Source organism: Cyprinodon variegatus, unplaced genomic scaffold (assembly GCF_000732505.1).
Source record: "Cyprinodon variegatus isolate N-32 unplaced genomic scaffold, C_variegatus-1.0 Scaffold411, whole genome shotgun sequence".
In the NCBI taxonomy this organism is placed as follows: domain Eukaryota; kingdom Metazoa; phylum Chordata; class Actinopteri; order Cyprinodontiformes; family Cyprinodontidae; genus Cyprinodon; species Cyprinodon variegatus.
This window is the reverse complement of record NW_015150864.1, coordinates 417,195-441,949: the sequence shown is the minus strand read 5'-3', so window position 1 is coordinate 441,949 and position 24,755 is coordinate 417,195. Positions and strand designations below refer to the sequence as shown.

General features: G+C 37.6%; 2 protein-coding genes across 7 annotated transcripts in view; both read left to right on the top strand.

Moving 5' to 3' along the window:
* The first annotated feature begins 1,562 nt into the window (after nucleotides 1–1,562).
* On the top strand, nucleotides 1,563–10,607 carry nfs1 (NFS1 cysteine desulfurase). 3 transcript variants are annotated; one of them, XM_015388057.1, is made up of 14 exons: nucleotides 1,563–1,667; nucleotides 1,761–1,937; nucleotides 2,954–3,030; nucleotides 3,350–3,466; nucleotides 5,035–5,118; nucleotides 5,858–6,010; nucleotides 7,653–7,746; nucleotides 7,866–8,000; nucleotides 8,197–8,354; nucleotides 8,425–8,530; nucleotides 8,620–8,701; nucleotides 8,794–8,877; nucleotides 9,214–9,303; nucleotides 9,423–10,607. In XM_015388057.1, exons 2-14 carry the CDS (start codon nucleotides 1,832–1,834, stop codon nucleotides 9,484–9,486), a joined length of 1,350 nt encoding a protein of 449 aa, XP_015243543.1. In that variant the 5' UTR covers nucleotides 1,563–1,667; nucleotides 1,761–1,831; the 3' UTR covers nucleotides 9,487–10,607. The 3 variants fall into 3 exon arrangements, with proteins under 3 accessions (XP_015243543.1, XP_015243542.1, XP_015243541.1); XM_015388056.1 differs by having other exon boundaries at nucleotides 1,596–1,667; nucleotides 1,747–1,937; XM_015388055.1 differs by having other exon boundaries at nucleotides 1,607–1,937.
* Nucleotides 10,608–14,091: 3,484 nt separating this feature from the next.
* Nucleotides 14,092–24,755, top strand: part of LOC107093176 (copine-1-like) — a 27,616-nt gene continuing 16,952 nt past the window's right edge. Inside the window, exons 1-3 of one of the 4 annotated variants that reach the window (XM_015388038.1) lie at nucleotides 14,104–14,202; nucleotides 16,928–16,990; nucleotides 20,127–24,023. In XM_015388038.1, the coding sequence (XP_015243524.1) occupies nucleotides 20,155–22,878 (2,724 nt within the window). In that variant the 5' untranslated portion in view covers nucleotides 14,104–14,202; nucleotides 16,928–16,990; nucleotides 20,127–20,154 and the 3' untranslated portion in view covers nucleotides 22,879–24,023. Of the gene's footprint in view, nucleotides 14,203–16,927; nucleotides 16,991–20,126; nucleotides 24,024–24,755 lie in introns of those variants that run through there. The other 3 variants (XM_015388039.1, XM_015388042.1, XM_015388041.1) reach the window with 3 other exon arrangements.

Sequence of the window (24,755 nt, the reverse complement as noted above, 5' to 3'; positions counted from 1 at the left end):
ATTTTTTAATGTATGACCACTGTACAGAAGACTGCCATATAATAGCGCTTTCTAGCTTGTTTGTCGTTTTGGTAACTACATCAAAATTACCGCTAGGTTGAAAAAAATTACAAGTAAATTACGCCACCTGGCGGAAAATCTCGCGGCTTTTTCAAATCACGCGAGAATGTGTACAAAACAACAACAATGGCGCGAGCTGGGTCGTTTTCAGCTAATGTCGGTGATTTTAAAGTAATTTTGAGTGATAAATATTTTTTTTTGCGATCACTGCACTTGCTCGGCGGGCAAATGCAATGAAATTAATAAAATTAATATGAAATTAATAAAAAGTACTTGCCCCGGGCGATCGGGCAATGGTTAACATCGAGCCCTGATATTACTTCTGGTAAAACCTATAAAAAAAAAGTAAAATACCTCTGATGTTATATATCAGACACAAAATACAAACAGTAGTTTTCAAGTAGCTTTCAATCCCAGCATAACTGGAATGCTCAACCATAAAGGCCAGGATGATGTTCAGATTTCATTCAGGGAGTTGCTGAACAGTCCCCTCACTCGATATCACATTTGAACAGCAGGTGGCGGTAGTGCTCATCTAACTTAGTTAAACATCCGCCCGCGAAGAATCCTAAAAGAAGAGGATAGCACATCGGCTGGTCAACCCTAGGATACTTTAGCCCCCTACGTCGCATTACCATCTGTAGTTGACAGGTAATGGTATTCAGTCTGGTTTTGTCTGAACCCTGACAAAATAAATGCAGCAACAAGACAACAATAATAACATAACAGGTCACCAATTTAACATGTTTAGCTCTATAACATTTAAATGCACCTCTGCAATGTCTGAGAGAAAAAAAAAATTAATGAAAATTTTTTAATGTATGACCACTGTACAGAAGACTGCCATATAATAGCGCTTTCTAGCTTGTTTGTCGTTTTGGTAACTACATCAAAATTACCGCTAGGTTGACAAAAATCACGCCATCTGGCGGAAAATCTCGCGGCTTTTTCAAATCACGCGAGAATGTGTACAAAACAACAAAAATGGCGCCGGCTGGGTCGTTTTCAGCTAATGTCGGTGATTTTAAAGTAATTTTGAGTGATAAATATTTTTTTTGCGATCACTGCACTTGCCCAGCGGGCAAATGCAATGAAATTTGTACTCTCCCGACAATAAAAAGTACTTGCCCTGGGAGATTGGGCAATAGTTAACATCGAGCCCTGGAACTATACACAGTTATTAACAAAGTAATTAAAAGTACCACTGTCTGCGGCTCACCATCATGTTGAAATCTGCCCAATGTTGGGGTATAAATATGGTCCACTAAGGTAAAGTAATGTAGTAATAGGTGGGTTTAAGAGGAATTTTTTGCACCATTACATCTGCAAAGAGACATCCTAGTCCACAATTGCGAAGGGGGCCTACCTGGTGTCAGGCTCGGGGGGCCTACCTGGTGTCAGGCTCGGGGGGCCCTAAGCTGCAGTCTCTGCTAACGATATTTACGCTATTGCACAAGATCCCAACAAAGTATTTTACCCTGTCTTTTATTTTGAAAGTCGTTTCCGGAAGTTAACTTTGTCGCGCAGTCCTGTCCTGTTTGACCCATTCCATTACAGCCTGTGTTTGAAAACGTAACAAGCTGTAGGATAAATACCAGAGTTTACTCGTATGTAACCTTTGTTTTATAGGTTTTTTAAAGTTTTTTTTTTGTCTCACGGGAGTTTCTTTGTTGAACGCATTTGCAGAACTGTATTTTCAGAGCGCCGGTTGCTTTCGTCGTGTTATTTCGTGTTGAAGCGGAGCTTCAGCTGAAATCAGCCCTCAGACCCGATGCTCTCCCCAGGCAGGACCATCTCCTCTCGGCTGCTGAGGCCGGCCTTATGGCTTCCTTTCCGGCTGTGCCCTGAGCGGACAGCCACCAGCTCCAGGCCGAAAGGTACCAGCAGCCAGGAGCTAACTAGTCAGTTAATTTTAATTCAAGCAGCTAATCCCAAAGTGACGCAGTTTATCGGGGGTACAGGAACCGATGCAACACGTGTGATCTGATTATTATGTCATATATGCTGCATTTACATAAATACTCCATTTTTTTTAAATATTTATTTGATTTTGATTCTAAATAACTACTTAATGACAAATAATATTTTTATTTGTCATTTTTAGGGCTCATAAAGCATTAAAAATATTTTAATATAAACTATTTGGATCACTGAAATGATATTTGTTCTTGATCTAATAACAACCCAAACATTGCAATATTTTTTTGCTGATATGAGAATTAAAAAAATAATTCCATTACCTTTTTTTCTCCCTAGAATTAGTTATTTTGATTCGCATAAACTAGAAAAATATGATGTGTAAAATTAATTGTATCTAAATAATAAAACATGTTGATTTAAAATAAAATTCTGTGTTTCTGAGATAAGTACATAACGATAAATAGAAGAAACTAAATTCTTTCATTAAGGGATTTGCTTTTTTAAAGCCTGACAGGCTGATTTTATAACTCAAGCTGATGAATAAATCAATGACCTATAGCCAGGATCTCTGTTTAAACTCCTTTCTCATCAACTAAATGATTGTTTTGAGGTTGGCTTTAGGTACTGAAATAACAGCTGATCCAAGGTTACATGATGTGTTATCTTTATCAAGATGCTCAGAAATATTATTTCCTCCGGCTCTCTGATGTGCCGAAATGATCTGAAGCTCATTGCTGCCAGTAAGTTTAAAATCAATCAATTAATCAATCAATCAATCAATCAATCAATCAATCAATCAGACACAATTATGTTCCATGAACAGACAAAAGCAAGAACAAATAATAAAAAAAGAGAAAAATAAAAATATATAATAAAATAATCAATCACTGACATATAAACTAAAGCACAAATGATTCTACAAACTGGAGAAGAATCTCACTGAGCATTGTGTAATTTGTGTTTTGTACTGAAGAGCTGATCAAGAAGCACGAGTTGGAGAAAGATGAGCTCCGGCCTCTTTACATGGACTTCCAGGCCACCACGCCTATGGTAACTGCTGTCTCTGTTGTCAATTATGCAATAAGACAAGACTATTTTCTTATGGAGCTAAAATATCCTTTCTTGTTTTGATTTTATCATCCATAACCTTAACTCTGCTACTAGTTTGTTTATCTTTGTTGAACTATTTGTGCCTTAAAGCAGCAGACTCATTGTTTTATTAATTTCAACCACTTTTTTATAAGAAAACTTCTAATGATGAGAAAAAGAAATGACAATATATCTTCAGTCCTGTTTTCCCTTTTTTCACTCAGCTTTCTGTATAAGAGGACTTTGTGTCTAACATGGTGTTTGGATCTGACATGTTTAGGACCCTCGTGTGCTGGATGCCATGTTGCCATACCAGGTGAATTACTATGGCAACCCTCACTCCAGGACTCATGCCTATGGTTGGGAGAGCGAGACTGCCATGGAGACCGCCAGAAAGGTATGAGAAGTCACTGCGTACAGGGAGGAAGTAGAAGAAACTTGCACTATGATAACGCTTCAACAAGATCACTCCATTATAGTGACATTTTGAAAAGAAGTATTACTTTAAGTGATCAAAGCTATGAAGAAGTAAAATATTTATCTTTTCAACATTAGCAAACATTTCCAGATTGGTAACTAACTTGCAAGCTTGCTAACTTTTTAGTTTTGCGAAATACTTGTATTGCGGCCAGCCGTATTGTCCATTCCTGAATGAGACCTAATATTATTATTTTTTTTTTTTTCTGTTTTCATTATGTATATCTAAACAGATTAGAAAAATAGTGGATTTATCTACAGCCACAGGGAGGCATTTGTCCCATGTAGTTTAAGCCATAAAAGGTCATTATTACAGGAGCTGACTGATAAGGCCAGAACACACTGAATCCGATTTTTGCATCCGTTCCGACAGAATATTGTGTCGAACGAGGTCGTGGCGTTTAGCATTGATTGCAAGTCAATGGGGATGATAACACCCGAAACGATTGTACGCATCCGGGCTTGCATAGTACCGGCTGAGATAGAGACCCAGGTCTATTTTAGTCGCACTAGGCACCAATTCAGTGTCAATGTCATGGGTCTGACAGGAAGACTGATGTGTCTACAAAGTTAAACATGTCTACTTTTGGGGAAAATACAAAGTAAAATCTGTTAATTGCATGTCGAAACAGTCACTTTTTGGAGTCGGACATAGGATAAATAGTAAGCGGGACAGACTAATGCAAAAATAATCAATAAAAAACTTAAAAAGGATACATTGCCCATGATAGGAATTCAGGAGGACAGAAAATGGATAAAGTGACGATCTTCTTCCAAAACGAAGGAACAGAAAGTGCAGTTTATCACTCTCCTTGGGGGGGAAAAAAAACTTCAGGAGGAGAAAAAACACTATTTTACTTACTGTGATAGTAAAATAGGGGTCCACTTTGAGCCACACAAAAACAAAATAACAAGGGACAGGAAGAGCAGGTAAATGCGGCCTATCTCTCTCATCTCTTTATGAAAAGGAAGAAAAACTTGAATAAACTTCACAGAGCTTTCTCTGAGAATCACCTCTCTCTGTCTCAGTCAGCTTATAAACTGTCCCATGGCTTTTATTGCTGTGTTTTCTCTTCTTTAGACGTAGATTTCATTATGTTTTTAATAACATATAGGCATAAGAACATTCTTTATCTGCTCTGGTTTGAGATGCTGCACAGACTCTTTAGGTGGGGCTTTGCAAAGAATACGCTGGTGTTTTTTTTTTTTTTTGGATAACTTCTCATAGTCTGTCCAATGTCAAATGTGGGAAATTGTTTTCATTTGTGTAAAGCACAGAAGCAGAAATGAAAAAAATCTGTGCAGATCTGCCCATTGAAAGCATTGAAAGCAAACTATGAAAGCAAACAGTCAGCTTATTGATAACAACTCTTAGAATAGGGTGATCAAAAGACCAGGCATGTAGGGTAGATTCAGAGCCACGTCGGGGTTAATGGGAGTAGAAGTTTTAAATGGCGTCTCTGACTTTGAGTGTTTTTATCTGAGCAGCAGGTGGCGGATCTTATCGGAGCCGATCCCAGAGAAATCATCTTCACCAGCGGAGCCACCGAGTCCAACAACATGGCCATCAAGGTCCCGTTTTTTTTACTTTTATTATAACGGCACACATGCAGCTCTTTATAAACATCAGGTTTTGTTTTGAAATTAACAACAACAACAAAATGTTTGTAATTAAATTAACTGCAGTAGCTTTTATATGGAGTTATTTTTGTGGTTTTTTTATTTTTATTGAATACAAGAAAAAAGTTATCTGAAAGGGGAAATTATTTTAAAAGTAAAATTAATATATTGGAGAGAAAATAAATTCACGTGGATAGCAAAAACTGATGTTTGAGATTGAAGAAAAAGTCTTGACAGAAAATATTTTGTTGTTTAATAAATTAAGCTAAAAAAAAATATATATATATATATATTTTTTTTTTAAATAAAAAAAAAAATATATATATATTTTTTTTTTTGCTTTGTTTTTTTTTGGCAATCCGAGGGAAAACATTTTCTCTCAAAACTTCCTTCTTCTCTCTCTCTTAAAACCTGTCTTTGCTCTCAATTCAAGATTTCTCTCAATGTGTAAGATGCTTCATGGATGGGCCTGTGTTCCTATTGGCCAGTTTCAACATAACTGACAGCAAAATAACTCCATACTTATATGAACTCGAACTCACACAATCACTTTCTCTTTTAATTTTAAAATGGTTTTATTTGTGTAGGTGTGCAAAGCGCAATAAGTAGCTGGATTAAAAACAAACCAAGAGCTGTAATAATAAAGAGAAAGGACCTGACTCATTGTTTAACCCTTTTATTCCGCCTGCAGGGCGTGGCCAGGTTCTACCAGGCCAAGAAGCGTCATGTGATCACCACCCAGACTGAACATAAATGTGTTTTGGACTCATGTCGGATTCTGGAGGCTGAGGGATTCAGCGTCTCCTACCTGCCTGTCCAGAAGAATGGACTGCTGGACCTGAAGGTAAACAATAACAGTAATTAGATGGACCACAAGTACAGTGGCTCTCTAATTTAGTGATTGTATAATATGAAGGTGAAAAATTCTTCCCACATATATGAAATCTATCCCTTAAGCCGTGTGTACACTGTGCGATTTTTTTTTTTACGTCGTTGCACACAGCTACTGCTCACACTGTACGACTAAACCACAGGGTTTAGTCGTACAGTGTGAGTTCACAGCTCACAATTTATGTTCAGCCCGATGCTCTCATGCGATCTACCTGCTCACACTGTACGACTAAAAACCACGTCGGATTCAGCTCTGCAGTGAGATCAAGCTGCTCTGACTCGTCTATCCGGAAGCCAAACAAATAGAAGGGGAATATAAAGCTCATTAGAGTGAAACGCGCTGTCGTGGCAATTTGTGCAATTTTGTGCTGAAAGCCCTAAAAAGAAAATGCGGCGACGTATTTGGAAAAAAGACATGGCTGAGCAAACGTGGCTACTATGGTCTGTCAATTTTACAGAAAGAACTGCATTTCACTCATTGCATCCCTGCCACGCTGCTGTGTTTACAAAAGAATCCTTGTTTGCACATGCGCACTGAGCGATTTGCCCCAGACGGTCGAAAGCATGTTTGATTTTCTCCCGACCTCATGATTCCTTATTGGGAGGTGGTCGTGAGAGGCTGATCGCCCCTCGTAACCCCCTGTACACTACACGACTCACAACGCACGATTAGGCTGAAAGTCAGCCCGATTGAAAGATTCTCGCACGACTGGAAAATCGCCCCAAAAATTGCACAGTGTTTGCCCTGCTTTATGAGTCAATAAAAAAAAAAAATATATATATATATATATATATATATATATATATATATATATATATATATATATATATATATATATATATATACATACATACAAGGAAAAAAAAACAACTAAAACAGTGAGGCTGATGAAAACACTGAAGGCCTGCAGGGAATTCCTTTATTTTTTTTCTACAAGTGACAGAAATCTCCTTTGTTCTCCATGCCTGGGTTAGATGGTACGATCCAATGTTCTTTCACTAAAGTCTACGTGAAAATGGTGTTAAGATTTCAGAAAAAAACTTGAACTTTAGGGCGATAATGCCAAATACTTTAGCGGGGATACATGGTGGTGGCAGAATCATGGTTTGGGGTTAGTTTGGCTTAGATTGAACTGTCAAGGTGAATTAAATAATGAATCTTTCTTTTTTTTCAATTACTTGACAATTATGGCCCAAAGCCTTCATGAATGTGCTTGAAAGCTCAAATTGAAACTTAATTTCCTTGTACCTAATCCAAGCAAACATCCACATTAAAAAACTATGATCTATTTTTTTTAGATGAAAAATTTAGTAATACTTCAAAGCTAAATCTGACTATTTTGAAGAACTTTTCACAGTTTGATAGATGAACTTTGGAAAGTTGATGTCTGCAGGCTGCTGCTGTACAAATAAAGCATTGTAACAATTTGGTTTTTAATGAATTTCACTGAAATATATGTGGAAAACACTTTATATGATTAATTAATTATGCTCTGATGTTTTTATATCACAACATTGTAGTAATTTAATGAGGGGGTGTCCAAACTTCTGATGGCTACTGTAGTCCTCACTCTGTAACCCGTGTCTGTTTGCAGCTGCTGGAGGACTCCATCAGCGCAGACACCTCATTGGTGTCCGTGATGACCATCAACAACGAGATCGGAGTCAAGCAGCCCATCGAGGAAATCGGTAGATGTGGCATCATTTAATTAATGCTCATTTTAATTCTAACCCTGCGGCTGCTTAGAGCCCAGATTCATTTGATCAATATTTTTGGGCTGACCGAGGTTCGCGCTTCCTCTGTTTAGGTCAGATTTGTCGATCCAAAGGAGTCTTCTTCCACACTGATGCTGCCCAGGCTGTTGGAAAGATTCCCCTCAATGTCTCTGACTGCAAAGTTGACCTGATGTCCATTAGTGGTCACAAGATCTACGGACCCAAAGGTTAGAATCGGTGGGATGTTCTTCTCTGAAAACTCTTTCCAGCTGCTCTACATAAGGCAGAGATCTTTTACAACCAGTTAGATTTGTTTTTAGTTTGCAATACTCCACTCTCTGATATATCTACTCAACTTCAAGAGGTTCACATGCTAACATCCCTGGAAAAAAAAACGTTGGTCATGCATGTTTACGTTTGCAGGTGTGGGTGCTTTGTATGTGCGACGACGACCTCGGGTTCGTTTGGAGCCGCTGCAGAACGGAGGCGGGCAGGAGAGGGGCCTTCGCTCCGGTACGGTGCCGACCCCGCTGGCCGTCGGGCTGGGCGCAGCCTGCAGCATTGCTCAGAAGGAGATGGAGGTAAAAGTCAGCATCAGATGATCTAAGTGACCAAACCTGAACGATACCTCATGACTGCTTTTGTTCTTAGTATGATGAACAGAGAGTGACTATGCTGGCTAACCGTCTGGTCCAGAAGATCATGTCTGAGGTTCCTGATGTTTTCTTGAATGGAGACCATGAACAGCGCTACCCTGGTAAATAAACCCAAAGGACTAAATTCATATTCTGCATTTTTTTAACCTCTTCTTCTTTCCTAATCATTGATATCTTCATGGGTGTGCAGGGTGCATTAACCTGTCCTTTGCCTACGTGGAAGGCGAAAGTCTGTTGATGGCCCTGAAGGATGTTGCTCTATCATCTGGGAGGTAAAACGCCAACCTTTGACTGATATAGGTTTAGAAATATATCATGATATTTACCTTTTCTAAGACTTGTGTGTGTTTTTGTTTGGGTGCAGTGCATGTACATCAGCTTCTTTAGAGCCGTCTTACGTTCTCAGAGCCATCGGAGCAGAGGAGGACCTCGCTCACTCTTCCATCAGGTACAGATCCTACATCAAACTGAGGATTATTGCTTACACGTTTAGTTGGATATGGGAAATCAACCTGTATTTGATGCGGTGTGGTTCAATTTTCTGCTGTCAAAGAAAAAAATCTTCTAAGTGATTAAGTGGTTCCTGTTTACATCCAGGTATATAAAGTCAATTAAAATCATTCAATCTAATTGATTCCTGTTCAGTTCAGTCATAGTAACAGATCCTGGCTTTATGTATCAATTTGTATCCTGCAATTTGTCTGGAAATATAAATTAGATGAACTTATTTTAATTTCATATTTTTGTTTCTTATTAAAAGCTTTTCTGTTTCTCTATGCTGCAGGTTTGGCATTGGCAGGTTCACCACAGAAGAGGAGGTTGATTACACAGCGGAGAAATGCATTCAGCAGGTTCGCCGACTCAGAGAGATGAGGTGATGTCTACTTTTTTTTATTTTTTATGATCCTATCTAAATCTTAGGTTTTATAGTAACACATTTATTATTTAATCTGGTTATGCTAACTTTCCCCTGTCTCTTCTCTTCTCTCTTAGTCCTCTGTGGGAGATGGTTCAGGAAGGCATCGACCTGAAGAGCATCAAGTGGACGCAGCACTAAACCGCGCCCATTTCCCCGCCTCCTATTTAGCTGCCGAAATACGATTACAGTTCCTGAGAAATCCTCAGGATGGTCCAGCTTTTTCTTCCTCTAAACACGCACAAACTTCCTGTCCGACTTGAAGTCTGTTTGTAGCTGAAGTTCTTTGATTTCATGCAAACACACCGAGCTGGTCCCTCAGAGATGTTAACTATCCACACTTCAGCCTCAGTTGTTTTCAGCAACAAGGCTTTCACAAAATGTCAACGCAATAGGATCTGAGATGAAGCTGAAAACAGTCTAAAAAAATCCTATGAATGACAAAGGAAACAACAATGGAGTAAAATGGCCAGAATATGGTGCCTGTGCCATTTCTGAGTAAGATTGACGGAGTGGAACGAACCATTATATCATTTAGAGCAGTTTGAAGCTCAAGGAAAAATATATATACCTGGCATGTATTATGCCAGCTGTGCTACAGTTAGCGTTAACGTTCGGCTTGTATAATCAGACGGATCAGACCGAAAATATCTTTAGTCTTATTTCCAAGTTATATATGCAATATTTGGATGCAGGTTTACGTCTGTAATGTCTGTTTTATTATGTGAATTTACTGAGGCTATCATCCTGATGTCCGCTGCTGTCAAAGACTTTTTAGGGTGAAACTCGTTAATCCAACTTTGTTCTTGTTAAAGTGGTAACATCTAGAAAAATTATCATTTAATGAAACATTAGAAATAAAAATGTCAAGCTGCTGTTAACTAAGAACAGTTTCGCTGACCCTGTGGGTTTGATGCTTCGCCACCAGATGATGATGATGATGCTTAGGCATTACATTTAAATGTGATGGCGGTTGGGATGATTCAAATTATGAGTGTTTGGAAATGTTGATTTCAGGCCGTTACATCTGTAAACAGGGATTTGGGTGGGAGTGAGGGACACTTTGAATTTGACATTTTTGGGGTTTTTAATACAGTAAATGTTAAAAATTTATGAAAGGGAGACAGTCCAGTTCATGGGATAAAACATGAAAGTTTAAACTGAATGCAGAAGGTGTCGGTTTGATATAAACTTTTTTTTTTTTTTTTAAGATTCAACTGAAAGAATTCAGGCTGTCATTCAAATAAACAGATTAAAGCTCATTGATCTTTTTTTTTTATTTTATTTCTCAAGTTATGGTTTAAAATATCTACTAGGAGGAATCTGGTAAAATTTGATTATTGGGAAACACTCTGCAGGACTTAAATGTTAACCATCCATTTTCCGTCACGCTTATCCCAAGCAGGGTCGTGAGGGGTGCTGGTGCCCATCTCCAGAGGGCGAGAGGTGGGGCCCACCCTGGACAGGTCGCCAGTCCATCGCAGGGCTAATGCAATGATATAAACTATTACTGGCCTGACAGGATAGTGACAAACAATCATCAGTTGTTGTTAATTAAATCCAGTGTTCTCTGGATTAACACAAAAGAAAATGTAAACACCTGGTTTAATTTCTTTCTTTAAATCCTGCTCTGTGTGTTCCTCTGCTTCTCCAGCTGTTGTATTTTATGACACCAGCTTCTGCTGCCATCTGCTGTTACACGGCTCTCATTGTTGCCCAATAAAATCACTGCTTCATGGTTGTGCAGTCAATACTTCTTATGACCAGTTTGTCTCTTTTTTTTTTGCAATGTAAATTTAGATATCTAGTTTAAGTTGTTTACCATATATATGTTAATCAAATACATGTTGGAAAATTACAAGGTGTGTGATTACTTTTTTTTTTTAACAGCTGCATTGGTTTCAGTCTGTCAAAAACCTAACCTAAGCTTTAATATTTAAAAAGGGAATTCTTAATGTACAGAATTAAACAATCACATTTTACTAAGTTTATCTTACACTGTAAGAATAAACGTTTACTAGTAAACTTTTCTAACATGTTTACACAAAATCATCCATCCATGAATATACTGTCTTTCATTAATGGTTTCAAACTTCCAATTCATGGTTTCGGTTGGTTTCTTATCAAATGTGGCAGGAATGTATGGAGTTATATTTTTTATTCCATTTTTAACCCAAATAGGTCTGTCTAGTTTCTTTGATAAAGGCACCCAAAACCAGTAACAGCTTCTAAACCCTGCTGAGGTTTAATTTGAAATGTAGATCTGTGCTGATCCAGCCAACAGCCTGTCTCGTCCTACAAGTCAATCATCTCGTCCATCCATAACGTCTTGAAGAAATCAGTCTTCACATATTTCTTGACCCAGTTAGGACATTTTCACTAATTTATCTTGGGGTTCAGGTTTCAGCCTTTTCTACCTTTTCCATATCTTAGAGCATAAAAGTAATAGTTTCCTGTAGTGCTGAAACAACAGATTAATTGTGATTAATCGATTATTGAAATTGTTAACTAATTTAGTAATCGATTAATCATTAACTGAAGTAAAGAGATTCTAAAACATACCTTTAGCTGACAGAACAACTCACTTAGAGCTGTGATTGTACCAAGATTGTAAAAAAAATACACAAATTTTGTATTTAAGATTTTTTTTTTATTATTCTCTGTTAAAATGCTCAGGCCAGAAGTCCTCAAGTGGTAATTTCTTTAAAAAGTCTTCTCTAAGTAAACTTAAACTATCCGATTAATAATCGATTAATCGAAAAATATAACCGAAAGATTAATCGATTTGCTAAATAATCATTAGTTGCAGCCTTAGTTTCCTGGTGCCTTCATGCACAGGAAAATGTTCTTGTATTTGCAGCATCAGAAACTGAATATGTGTTTAAATAAGATTTTAAACAATAAAACTTTGTCAAAATTAAAATCTGTGAAAAAAATTCATAAGATTATAATAGAGTTCATATGTTTGATACTTATATTTGTTAAAAAGAAAATAACGGAAACTTTATCTTAATGTTCTATCAAGTTAGATGTTCAAGGAATTCAGTTTCATCCAGATGGAACTCATTTATTCAGATCATTTATTTAGGATTCTTCTTCTGAAAAGAATCAGTTTAAAATTGTTTAATTTCAATTGTTTAAAATTGAAAAATTTCCAACCCTATTCATAAAAATGTCTGCAAAGATGCATTTCTCACGGCTGAAAACAAAAATGATAAGAAAACATATCATCCCTTTCTTTACTCATTTTCTTTATTGAATATTCTCTAATTTGATGTTTTTAACCCATTGGTGAGATACATGCTAAAATTGTTTTTGATTTATCAAAAATATATTTTTTAAGGTTTTATGTCATGTAATATATGTAAAATTGTGCTTAATGACAAAGTGGCAGGACATGAATATGTTTTGTTTTTCACAAGACAACATCAAGTGTTGATGTATGTCTTTATGAGCTTTGCAACATTTTTTTTGTTATCAAAGTTGCTAAAGGTCAGCTTGATATGTTTAATTTATAAAAATTGCACTTTGCATCTAACAACAAATTTTAATTCCACTAAACTTCTGCATGTAAACTGAATTCTGATTCGGTCTGAAATCTTTTGCAGCCCCATGCAATACAATAAATGCAGGATTCCCCCATGTTAAGATAAAATCCAAAGAATCCCAACTGGTTATCCCATCCCCGCTGAAGAAACGAATCCCAACAATACAATGCCGATTTGCTGCAACACCTTTGCTGTTCCCAGCAGGGCTTGAAGTAAACTTTAAACTGTTTTTTTTTTTTTTTTTTTATCAATGGCTATCAACCCCCCTTCCATAAAGCACAGGTTTGTAGGAATTGCAAGTAATATTTATCCAATCACAATATCCTTGCACCAAGGCTGTTGATCTCTACAGCTAGTAGTAATCAACTCAGATGTCTTCTGCATTTTTGCACCATATCTACTTATTTATTTTCCACATCAATGCCTTTTTACACCATGCCTCTCCCACACTGTTTACACTTGATCACTGCTGCACTGATTAATGAAAATGTTCTTTTTCATTGCTAAGCTGCTGCTCATTCACTCTCGGAAAACTATAGATAAACGAAATTTCGTTTTTTATACACTCTGTGTATACAAAATATACAAAGTATTTTTTGTAAGTTCAGCTGTTTTCATACAAAGATTACATTTCAAACCACAATTGGAAAATATTTGACAATTTGAGATTTTACTTCGGGAGTATCAGAGTAAAGATGGTTGGGTATTATAATTTTTAATTTTTTTTCTCTTTTTTGCGCTTTTAAGCTTTTTGTTTACATGTGATTATTAAAAACAAGGTATAATGATTCCTTTTACTAAACTCTGAACCATTCCATGTTCTATTATATAAAAACAAAGTAAAATACAAAGAAGTTGATCATTGTTAAAGCAAATTTGAAAGGATAAAAGGTTCAGGGGGTTTAAATAAAAATTCCTTTCAATTAACCATAACTTTGAAACAAATATTAAAATTTTAGTCCATTTGAAATTTTCTCATGTTTTAAGTCATAGGTCAAACTCTTTTTCATTTAAAGCTTCTTACTTGTTAAACTGTTTTTCCTAAATACTGCCTCTGTACTTAGGTAAGGATTCTCAAACGATTTCATATATCTTTACTATCTTATCTAGTATTCCATATTTGGTTTATAAATTCTTAGGACTGTGTAACCAAATTCAGCCAACAGGGGGCGCACACCTCACGTTCTCGCGTCATCGTTGCTGTTATCGCGATGTTTGAGCCGACATTTCGTGCAGAGACATCACGCAGAGAAGAAAAGACTCCCTTGTATGATTTAAACGTCAGTGTTTTAATTGACAAAAATCATCGGTAAGATTTCACATTCGACAGGCCTCTTAATCACACTTCCCAGGCGTCTCTGAAAGCAAGAGTTCCGCTCTTTTAAACCTCCAAAGCATGCATATTAGCAGGTTTCACCCAACAACCAAGGCTGCTAATGGGACGCTAGCTTGAATGGATGCCAATAGAAAATAATCACGCTGGTCCGGCATAGTTAGTTATTATTGTTTTTTTTAATATCCTTAAATGTTATTTAATCGGATCTTTGTATTTTTATGCACAGTATATATTCAGTATAAAGTTTGTGCTTTTAATCTCACATGTATGTTGCTACTTAGCATTAGCAAGCTAACCGAAACTTATTTTCTGTAAAATATAAGGAGGCTAAGGAGATATAGAGTAGATACATGTTGTTAGTAGCTGCTTGTAGGGAAAAGTAAGCAAATAAAATAGTGATGGTCCCATAAAGCATGTTGGACTTTATTAAGACATTAAAATAAATATAAGCTAAACCGAGACATAGCAAAATATCCTGATTATTTAGAAGAATTGGGTTGAAAGGACCAACTATGTCAAGAAACCAGCATTATATCTTATATATATATATATATATATATATATATATATATATATATATATATATATATATATATATATATATAGATTACATACGTGTGTTGGCATCGTTTTTCAAAGAAAATGGCAAAACATACTGAAAGCAATGTTTTATACATGTGCCTGGATGTCAAACAGATCCTTTGCTAACCTGTGACTCAAAATCAAAGGTCAGTCAGATACTGACTTCTTTTACTCTTTTTCAGTTGTTTTTACTGTTAGACTTGTAACTGCATATTCCAGTCCAAACATATGTGAAACACATGCTATGAAAAACTGTTATTTAACATTAACAGCACACTTTCTTTCACACATTAGTTTTGTGACACTTCAGGTTAAAAAAAGAAAAAAACACAGGGAATTTTTTCTTCTGCTTTTGTGTGTTTTGTTGGATGATCAATGTCTTTTCTTCAGAATGAAATTAGTTGGAAGAAGATGATACAGATTCTGAATGGCCTCATAACTTGATTTTTGCATAAAACCATGCATGACTTTAGCCCTTTGTTATTGGAGGAATTAAATGACTGAAGATTAATATTAATTTTATAAATAACTTGTTTGTATCTGTACTTTGGTCTCCAGTTCAGAATGAGTGTTAATGGAGTTCTGTACCAGCCAAGTCACCAAATCTTCAGTATCATTACAAGATAGAAAGTTGGAAATAGACTATTTGATGCTGTTTCATTGTTCTGGTAAAGGTTTGGTTTCCATGTTGCCTTGCCATGTTTCTCAAACTGGTTTTGGATTACATCATGTCTTCAGGGTTTGAGTTAGTCGAGGGGGTTCTGTCTATTGAACAAAGTAATTCCTGAACCGTTCTCTTTCCTGTGGCTTGGAACTGACAAAGGAAAGATTTAAGTGGTTTTGTTTTGAAAAAGGCTAAAAGATTCTGAATTTGCTGTTGATGAATATAAATCTTTAATTCTTCCCCCTCTTTTTGCAGGAAGTGCTTTTCTAAATCTTTCAAGCTTCATTTTGCATCGCTGATCCTTGAATGTCCAGCTGTTCTTGGATGGTTTCTTCTTCTGGTTTCTATTGTATTTTGATCTTCTTTCTCCTCTTTATGTTGCATCTACATTGAGCACATTGAGTTCAGTTTGTCAGGACTGGTGGAAAGGCATTAAAACATGAAGATGTCTTTTAAAGCATTAAAGGAGTTGGCCAGGTATTATATTTCTCCACTGGAACTTCTTTTTTAGATGATGATGAGCATCATGGTTTTGTGTGTTGCACTGTAGGAATGCAGGCTTTTGGTTTTCCCAGAAGTTTTATCTTTGCTGTGTTGCAGAGGGCTGTGTCCTATCCATCTTGAATGGCAGTGCAGACGATAAAAAGGCAGGTTTGCGCTGTCTTTTTTTTGCCCAGCGTGCTTTTGGTCTTGTCTAAGATATTGCTCTGCTCTTTTCTGCTGTTTACTTTTTTGTTGATCAGCTGCTGTCATTTGTTCTTTGCTGATGTTCAGCTGTGAGCATTGCTGTGGTTTAAATGATGCTAATGTTGCTCTGGTTGACATGATGTTAATGCTGCTCTTGTTAAATGCTCCTAAGATTACCTTCTCTAAATTAATAATGATTCTTCTATTCTTCTTTTGAGTTCCTGTTGTTGCTGCTGTTGTAATGTTAATGTTGGGTTTATATTATGATGTTTGCTGTGTAAGATGGTCATTTTACTCTCTCATATACAAGGAGGACCTGATTGCTGAATCAGATGTGTGTATATATGTACATATTGCTGATTGTGAGATGAATCCTGGGGGATGTCTCGATGTTGTGATGTGGTTTCTGCAGAAACTCTTTGAGTCCGTCAGATTTCTGAATTAATTTAATGTTTAAAGCCACGATGGTTTCATCCAGGTTAGTTAGAAGAATTTGGTTGTCTGATGTCATTATCAAACTCTCCACATTCAGGTTAGGTGGAAATTGTTGTTTACACTCAGCTACATTTATTGCCAATAACACACTAGTTTTACATTTTTGAGTCTGAATTGGAGTTGGCTCTTGACACAGATACATGCTGAAAAACATCTTGCAAATAACTGAACACGCACCTTTCACTTTTAGTTAATTCAGTCATTCGTGTTATTTTGCTGTATGATAAATGTTTTGAACTGGAATGTTTGTTTCTCTGACCTTTTCACCAGGTTTCAGTGTGCTGCAGAAATCCTGTAACTCAGTGAAAGTAAACACACTGCTTAGTTGCATTGGTGAGTTTGAACTGCATGAGATTTATTTTTGCACCACATTTGACAAGCTTGTTTAAACATTTAGGTGATTTCTTTGCATTGCGAGGTAAGATAAAAATGAAAAACCTCCAGCTTTCTCAGAGCAAGAAGAATTAGGAGTTTTCTAAAGTGGTTTCATGAATAAAGATGTACCTGTCAAAAGATTGTATTCTTCAGCTTGTTTTAGCAGACTTTGCTTTCTGTTTGAAGGACTTTAATCATCAGCACACAAAAATATATTTTTTAGCCTGCCTGCCCTGATTGGTGATTCATTATTAGAAAACAGAGGCTAATAACGACTTGCCCTCTTATGATTGTCCTCAGACCTTTGCAGTGGTAGGCTGGAGTATTTTTACATTTATTTATTTATTTGACCAGTTAAGCAAAACAACTGGTCACCAGCTACACTTTTTTTTGTTTATCTGGTTACATGTTTTTCTTTTCAGAGATGACATAGTTCTGTATAAACTGGTTTAGGAGCAGGTTTCTAATCTGCAATTATCTATCTGTTCTGTTCATACTTAAGGCTAGGGCTGGGAAAAAGACAAACATTATGTTAGAGTACATTTTGCATCATGTCTTTAAGTACAACTCACATTGCTGGAGATTCTTACTTTCATCCTCAATAATTAAAAAGTGTAATTCAAAAATGCTGCTCGGAAGGTGTAACCCAGAGGACTGTGGAACGGGCAGAAGAAAGAGAGCTTAACACGGTTTTGGCTGTGATTGAATGCAGAACACTTGTATTTGGAACCACACAAGCTGAGTAATCCCAACAATTATAGTTTTGCGATGGAGCAGAAAGATTTCCCTCCACCATCTTCACCGGAGACGGAGATAACTGGGGATGAGAGGAAGGGTCTGCAGGGGAGGCCAGCATTCCTGAGCTGAACCAATTTGGCCAACTGGTCTATCTTATATATCCATTTTTGGTGGGGCTGACCTATTTAGGATTAGGTTTCAATTTAAATTTGGTATTTTTCAATTGGTCCTTTCTAAAATTTCAATTATCGTTTATATAGACGAATGTGAAAGGCTTATAATGTGATGTAGTTTTTAGCCTTATAGCACAGCCCTCACTACAATGATGGAACATAATTTGATTAAAAATCATGTATTAAGCATTTTGAAATCCTTTGAATGGTAAAATAAATCTGTCGACAACCGTTCAGGTGATTAATAATTAGAAAGCTGAGCTTTGAGCTTGACAAAGCTAATACTATGCTACTAAAGGCATTCTGGTCAGAGCATGTTTCCAAACCTAGAAGGGCTTGCAACTTCAATGCAACATGTCTTTATTTTTTATTCAGTATTTTCTTAATAACTGCTCTTAGAAGCTTGTTATTCATCAAATGGCTTTGTTATGAGTCTCTACCCCACAGTCAACGATTCTGTTTGATTAGTGATTATCAGTTCTTTCAACAATTCATTAATCTTATTGTTCAGAAAATTATGCAGACAAATTTTTAGACATTTAATATTTAAAAGAAGCATAAATTCTATAGCTAATATTTAAGATCACATCAGACACCATTTATAAGATCTAGCCTCAAAAGATCTGATTAAAAGCTGTTTTGTAAAAGCAAATAGGCTAAATTACTCACCCTTCTATGAATAAGTGATGGACCCTGATGTTAATTATTTTACCTCAAACTATAGACCATCAAAGATATTGTAGCTGCATGCTTTGTTAGTATCTTCAGTTGTACAGCCTCCAACTGTGTCTTTGAGTTTTGTCTTCTTCAGCAGACAAGCTGTATCCAACAACCAAAGCCATTTTAATGGAACAAGCTTGCATCTCTCTCTTACTGTATTACTCTGCAAACATAGTCCAGGTTGTTAAACTGTTTTCTTCATAGACACACTTTTATTCAGAAGTTGGGTTTTGTTGGCATATTAATTTGAAATCTCTAATAATTATTCATTTTTATAATGGTGTTGCCATGACGCTTCCTCTTGTTGAACCATACTGGATGCTAAGTATATCTGATGAGGAGGAGGGAAGAGCAAAGAAGTGGTGTGTTAGGAAAATTTTATGAAATTAAACTGTACATGAATTCTACAAAGATGGAAAAAGCTATATGGAAATTTCTGATATTAACAAGAGAGCCAATTGCATATTTCATATGGAATAAATATTTTTGTTGATTTATCACCCAACCCTAGTCTATAACAATTGGTTGGCTTATTATAATATATTAGACAATATAGTAGACAAGACAGGCATCTTTAAGTCCTTTAAGTTAGTCAGTGTTGGAAAAAAAAAACAGGTTTTATTTTTTTAAGTTTTCGAAGAAACTGGTCCAATTCATTTCTGCCCATAGTACTTAAAGTTTAAAAGTCTTATTTTTCCAGCAAATTGTAACTATGAACCTGTTTATAAAGTAGTAGGTCCTACTTGGAAAATTCTCTTGTTTAGAAGATCCATACACTTTTGGGTGAAATTGTTTTGCAGGTTTTTTCATAGTCATCAAAAAATTTTTTGTTTTTGGCATGGTATAAGTTAGAGTTCTTTTATTTATATTATTTCAACAGCTGGAAAAGGAATTAAAATTTTAAATAAGTTGTAGTTTAGTTACAAACTAACCAGATTTGGTGGAGATTCTTTTTAACCACATCACTTTGAGAGGGTTTTTATAGTATTGTTGAAGATAGAAGTAACCAGATTTAGCGCTGTTGTTTTTACCAAACAATTTTTTGGACATTTGAGAGAGTGCAATATTTTGGACTTTTTCATATGTTTTGGGAGCATGAAGCTGCATTGCAACCACAAAGGTATCCACAAGTGTTATTTCCTCCTGTATTCTGTGGCTATTCACAGTTTTTTCCATTGTGGGTAAACAAAAATTGTTCTTTTAAAGCATTTTTTTGTTTTGTTTATCTTTCTTCTTGACCAAGATTACCAAACATAATAAAGCTGCTTAATATGGTTTTGTTTAGCTTCCCCCCACTCTATACAAACATCTTCGAAATGCTGAGATTTCTATTTAAGCCTAAAATTAGTTTGCAGCATAGAAAATTTGTTGTTTGTTGCTTATGTATCTTCAAGTTTGAAACTTAGAAAAAGCTTCTATTTCTTTATGCTCTTCATCTGATGGTAGTATTGCTTTCTCCCCAGGTTGTAGGGCTGTTGTTAAACAGTCAGTATGGCTGTAGTCATCAGGCTCCAGGGTCTGCCCATAGTGGCTGGGACCATGGACATCAGACACTTCTTCTCCGGTCTCACCATTCCTGATGGGGGAGTGCACATCGTGGGTGGGGAACATGGTGAAGCCTTCATTGTGTTCGCCACAGATGAGGATGCTCGACTAGGGATGATGCGTACAGGCGGGTCCATCAAAGGCTCTAAAGTGTCATTGTTACTTAGTAGTAAGACAGAAATGCAGAACATGATTGAACTTAGCCGCCGTAGATTTGAAGCTGGGGCAGGACCAGTGGACATAGCTGCACCAACTGCAGGAAATACTAACCGACAGCCATCGGCATCCTCCATACCCACAGTGCAAAGCGGGGGAGGAGGGCGGTCTGGGAGCCATGGGAATCAGGGTTTCAACACCCCGGTCTCAGTTGCTGCTGTAAGCTCAGCTCAAGACCAACCTGCTAACAAAGCAGCAACTACTATGACCAATGTTGTGCCAAGCTTCCCCAACAACTACAGTTCAACTCCCACAATTTCAACAGCTCTATCATCACTCAGTGCTGGTCCACCACCCATTTCTGCTCTTGCCAACATGCCCTCCATGCCTCCAATGAACACAATGCCCTCAATTCCAGTTCCTCCTCCTGTATCCACCCTTCCCCCCGTTCCATCTGTTGCACCTCTGTCCCAGGGTCCTCCTGTGCCCCCAATGTCCCACCTTCCCCATATGCCCTCTCTACCTCCTTTTAACCCCTCCCTACCTCCCCCTACAGGAATGGGCTCAGGCCTACCACTTGGAGCCCCCAATCCTATGCTGTTCAACCCTCTTTCTCCTTTGGCTTCTCTTGGCCTTCAGGCTCATATGAAAGCTGCTGCAGCCGCTGCCACTGGGTCAGGAACATCGAACCCTGATGAATTCTATGTTCTCCTCCAAAATCTTCCATTCTCCTGCTCAGAAATGGATATCAGGGAGTTTTTTCGGGGTCTTGGAGTTGATGGGGTACGCCTAATGAGGGATGGGCAGGGTCGACCAAATGGAAGGGCTATGGTTAAGTTCTTCTTGCCCCAGGACAGTTTTGAAGCTTTAAAGCGAGGTGGTGGCATGATGGGCCAGAGATACATTGAGATAAGCCCAGGGTCTGACCATCAATGGGCTAGCATGAATGACAATAGGGTAAGCCATATGTCTCATAATATGGGCAAATTAAATAATGAGCCCCCAGATCAGCAGCACCGCCGCACCAATGTAAATCCTGGAGGTAGAGATCATCGAGACAGGTCTCGATCTCCTCACAGGCAGGACTTTTGTGTCTATCTGAAAGGTCTTCCTTATGAGGCCAACAAAAGACAAATTAAGGAGTTCTTTAACAATTTGGCCATTGTAGATGATAGCATCTTCATTGCTTATGGCCCAAATGGGCGTGCTACAGGAGAAGGCTTCCTTGAATTTAAATCAGAACAGGACTACAAGGCTGGGCTCGGAGCTCACATGCAATACATGGGCTCCCGCTTTATCCAAGTCCATCCAATCAGCCGAAAGGGAATGCTAGAAAAGATTGATGCCATCCGCAAACGTGATACAACACAAGGTGATGGCAAGAACCCAGACAGCATGAAAGCTCCAAGAAATTGTGTCCACATTAGTAACATTCCTTACAACATTTCCAAGAAAGATGTCCGTGCCTTTTTCGATGGTATAGGGATTTATGAAGAAACGCTGAAAGTACTGACTGATAGCAATGGCAATGGTCTGGGGCAAGCTATCTTACAGCTGCGAGCCGAGGAAGATGCCCGCAAAACTGAAAGACTACACCGCCAAAAACTCAACGGCCGTGATGCCTTTGTCCATCTGGTGACCTTTGAACAGATGAAGGAGATAGAGAGGAATCCACCACCCCAAAACAAGAGGGGTCCACGCAACCAAAACCATCAGAACCAAAACCAGCAGCAGCAGCAGCAGGTGCAGCCTAATCCCCAGCAGCCCCAGATTAATCCCTTTGCAGGCATTAGTGGTGATGAATTCAACTTTCTTAGAAACACCATGGGCAGCTTCAACAGTAACCCATTTGTTACTCCCTTCTCGGCCCCAGGCAATGGCCTTGCAGGCCCCCCTCCCATGCCACCATTGCCGGCGGGGTTAGGGGAAGTGAATCTAGGTGTTGCTCCTCCTCTGGTTCCAGGGATACCTGGAGCTCCTATCTTAGAACCACCAGGCTTTTGCCCTGGTGCTACTGGTGGAGCTCCCTTTGGCCAGGATGGGCTGCGAGGCTTAGTGCCTTTTGACAATAGCAATAGAAAGGGAGGTGGAGGGGGACAGAACCGAGGAGGAGGGCCCAGCAGTAGCAGCAACAACAACAACAACAACCAAGGACTTCCAAGTGGTGGAGCAGCAGGTGGTCAACAAGTGTTTACTCCTCCTGGGAATGAAGCCCTCCGTAACCAGCCGCCCCCTGGAGGATCCAACAACCCCAACAGTCAGCGTGGTGCTGCTGGCCCAACAATTGTAAAACTTCAGAACATGCCATTCACTGTAACTGTGGATGAAATTATGGACTTCTTCTATGGTTACCAGGTGGTGCCGGGCTCTGTCTGCCTACAGTTCAATGACAAAGGCATGCCCAACGGTGAGGCAATGGTGGCTTTCCAGAGTCAAGACGAGGCCACTGCTGCTGTAATGGAACTCAATGATAGACCAATCGGAGCACGAAAAGTTAAAATAAACCTGATTTAAAACGCCTGAATAAAATAACTGTTAATAGGATTTTACATGTGTCTGGTTCACCAAGTCTGGCTGAACTATACCTGGTCCTGAAATAACCCAGCTGTCAAGAACCTTGTGGATTTCATTCAGTAAAAGTTATAGAACTACTTCCTCTTTGTGTATATATCTTTAGGTAAGCGCTGTCTTTTGCAGTCTGTCAAGAAAAGACTATACTCAATGTTTGTTTTTCTTTGTCATTTTTCTGCAGCATCTCCTCTGATTTTGCTTGTACACAATGATGGTTGCGGATGTGATGGTTTTAACCTTGCTGTTGGCAGGATTTTGGTCCTTCCATATTAGTTTCACTGAGCGTATAGCTTTTTTGTTGCCATGTTGTATCCACAGTCACTCGTCTTTCTTTGCTATGATTACCTATCTGTAAAGAGTGTCAAACATTTTTTGCTTTATGAGCTTAAGAATGCTCTGCTGCTGTGGTTTGAAATACACATGCTTTGTTGCTCAGTAAGATGCTGTGATAAAATGTTTTTTGTTCAAATGGGAAAAAATACAAGCATTGTTCGCTGCATTCAAAGCTTAACATTCTATGTTGCTTCGGTAAAATCTGGTCCTGTGCTGATAAACCGATAGTCCTATGTTTCAATGATAAAGTTACAAGAGAAAAGCTTTTTTTTTTTCCTAGCCTGTGCGATCAAATGTGTGTGATCTGTTGCGATGGTGACATGTGAACATCTGTTCTTGTTTATTAAAGTCATACTAATGAAACTGAATGGGTCAGTTTTGCCACATAAAAGATGTGGTATGGCAAGATGGTGGAGTCATTTTCCTTTTATTTAACTGAGCTGCTTTTTGTTTTCTTTCATATTTTGTCATGCTGTTTATGAATTTTGCTTCCCTGAAGACTCCACGCCCCTCATAGAACATGCTTTGTAGGTGTTTTGACTGTAGATTGCTAAGATGAAGTCTGTAGTGTTTTAGATTCTAAGCATTATGTTGCTTGTAAGTTCATCCATGATGTTTCCACCTAAAAAGCTCTTATTTGTTTTTGATGTTGGTGTGAAAAAATTTGTATGATCATATATCCATACAAAATGTGGAGTCTCCTTTTGCTTTGGCCAATAAAGGGACATTTCTCACCTGTAGCAATCTCTCTTAACTGTCTACATACTTTCTGAATATGGAAGCTCAACTTGATCTACATTTGTCTTGAAATACTGGAACAGATTTTTTTGTTTTTTAACTTTATTAGTCTTTGTTTTTATTACTGAACATTGTGTATATGCATCCAAATTACAATATCCAGCTCCTTGAGGTTCAAACTTTAATAGTTTACCATTGGAAGAGTGTCTTTCAGCTACTTCATGTTTTTTTTTTTTTTTTTTTTACCTATTTGTCATCTGATAGTATCCAGTAGGTTTACAGCTGTGCTATATTACAATTTACATTTGACATTTGCGCAAGTGAATGTAAGCCAGTCAGTGCAGTTGTTCCAGTCCTAATGTAAAGCTTATACATTCCTGGCCATTATATTAGGTACATCTTCCAAGTGGGCTTTTTTTTTTTTTTTTTCATCATCGTGGCCTTTAGAAGTGCCTTGATTATTTGGGTCATGTAGTCATTTTTTTTTTGAAAAAAAAAAAAATGGATTCCTGTCAATATTCACATGACCTCATCCATTAAAAACCTGCTGCAAGTTTGTTAGGATGCAAATCCCCTGTTACACCAAATGGTGTGTATTGGATTGAAATAAAGCAACTATTGAAGGCCACAGGTATTAGAGAAAAGTTATTTACTGTTAATTAATATTCTTACAGGTCGTCATAAATAATGTATTTATGTTAATAAAATGATTTTCTATCCTTAAATCACAAAAGAATGCTAATACAAAT

Excerpts from the sequence above, each read along its gene's own strand:
- nfs1 (XM_015388057.1), top strand. The coding sequence starts at position 1,832 with ATGCTCTCCCCAGGCAGGACCATCTCCTCTCGGCTGCTGAGGCCGGCC. Across the intron at positions 3,031-3,349 it reads TCCAGGCCACCACGCCTATG|GACCCTCGTGTGCTGGATGC; the intron begins GTAACTGCTGTC and ends TGACATGTTTAG. Across the intron at positions 9,304-9,422 it reads CGCCGACTCAGAGAGATGAG|TCCTCTGTGGGAGATGGTTC; the intron begins GTGATGTCTACT and ends CTTCTCTCTTAG.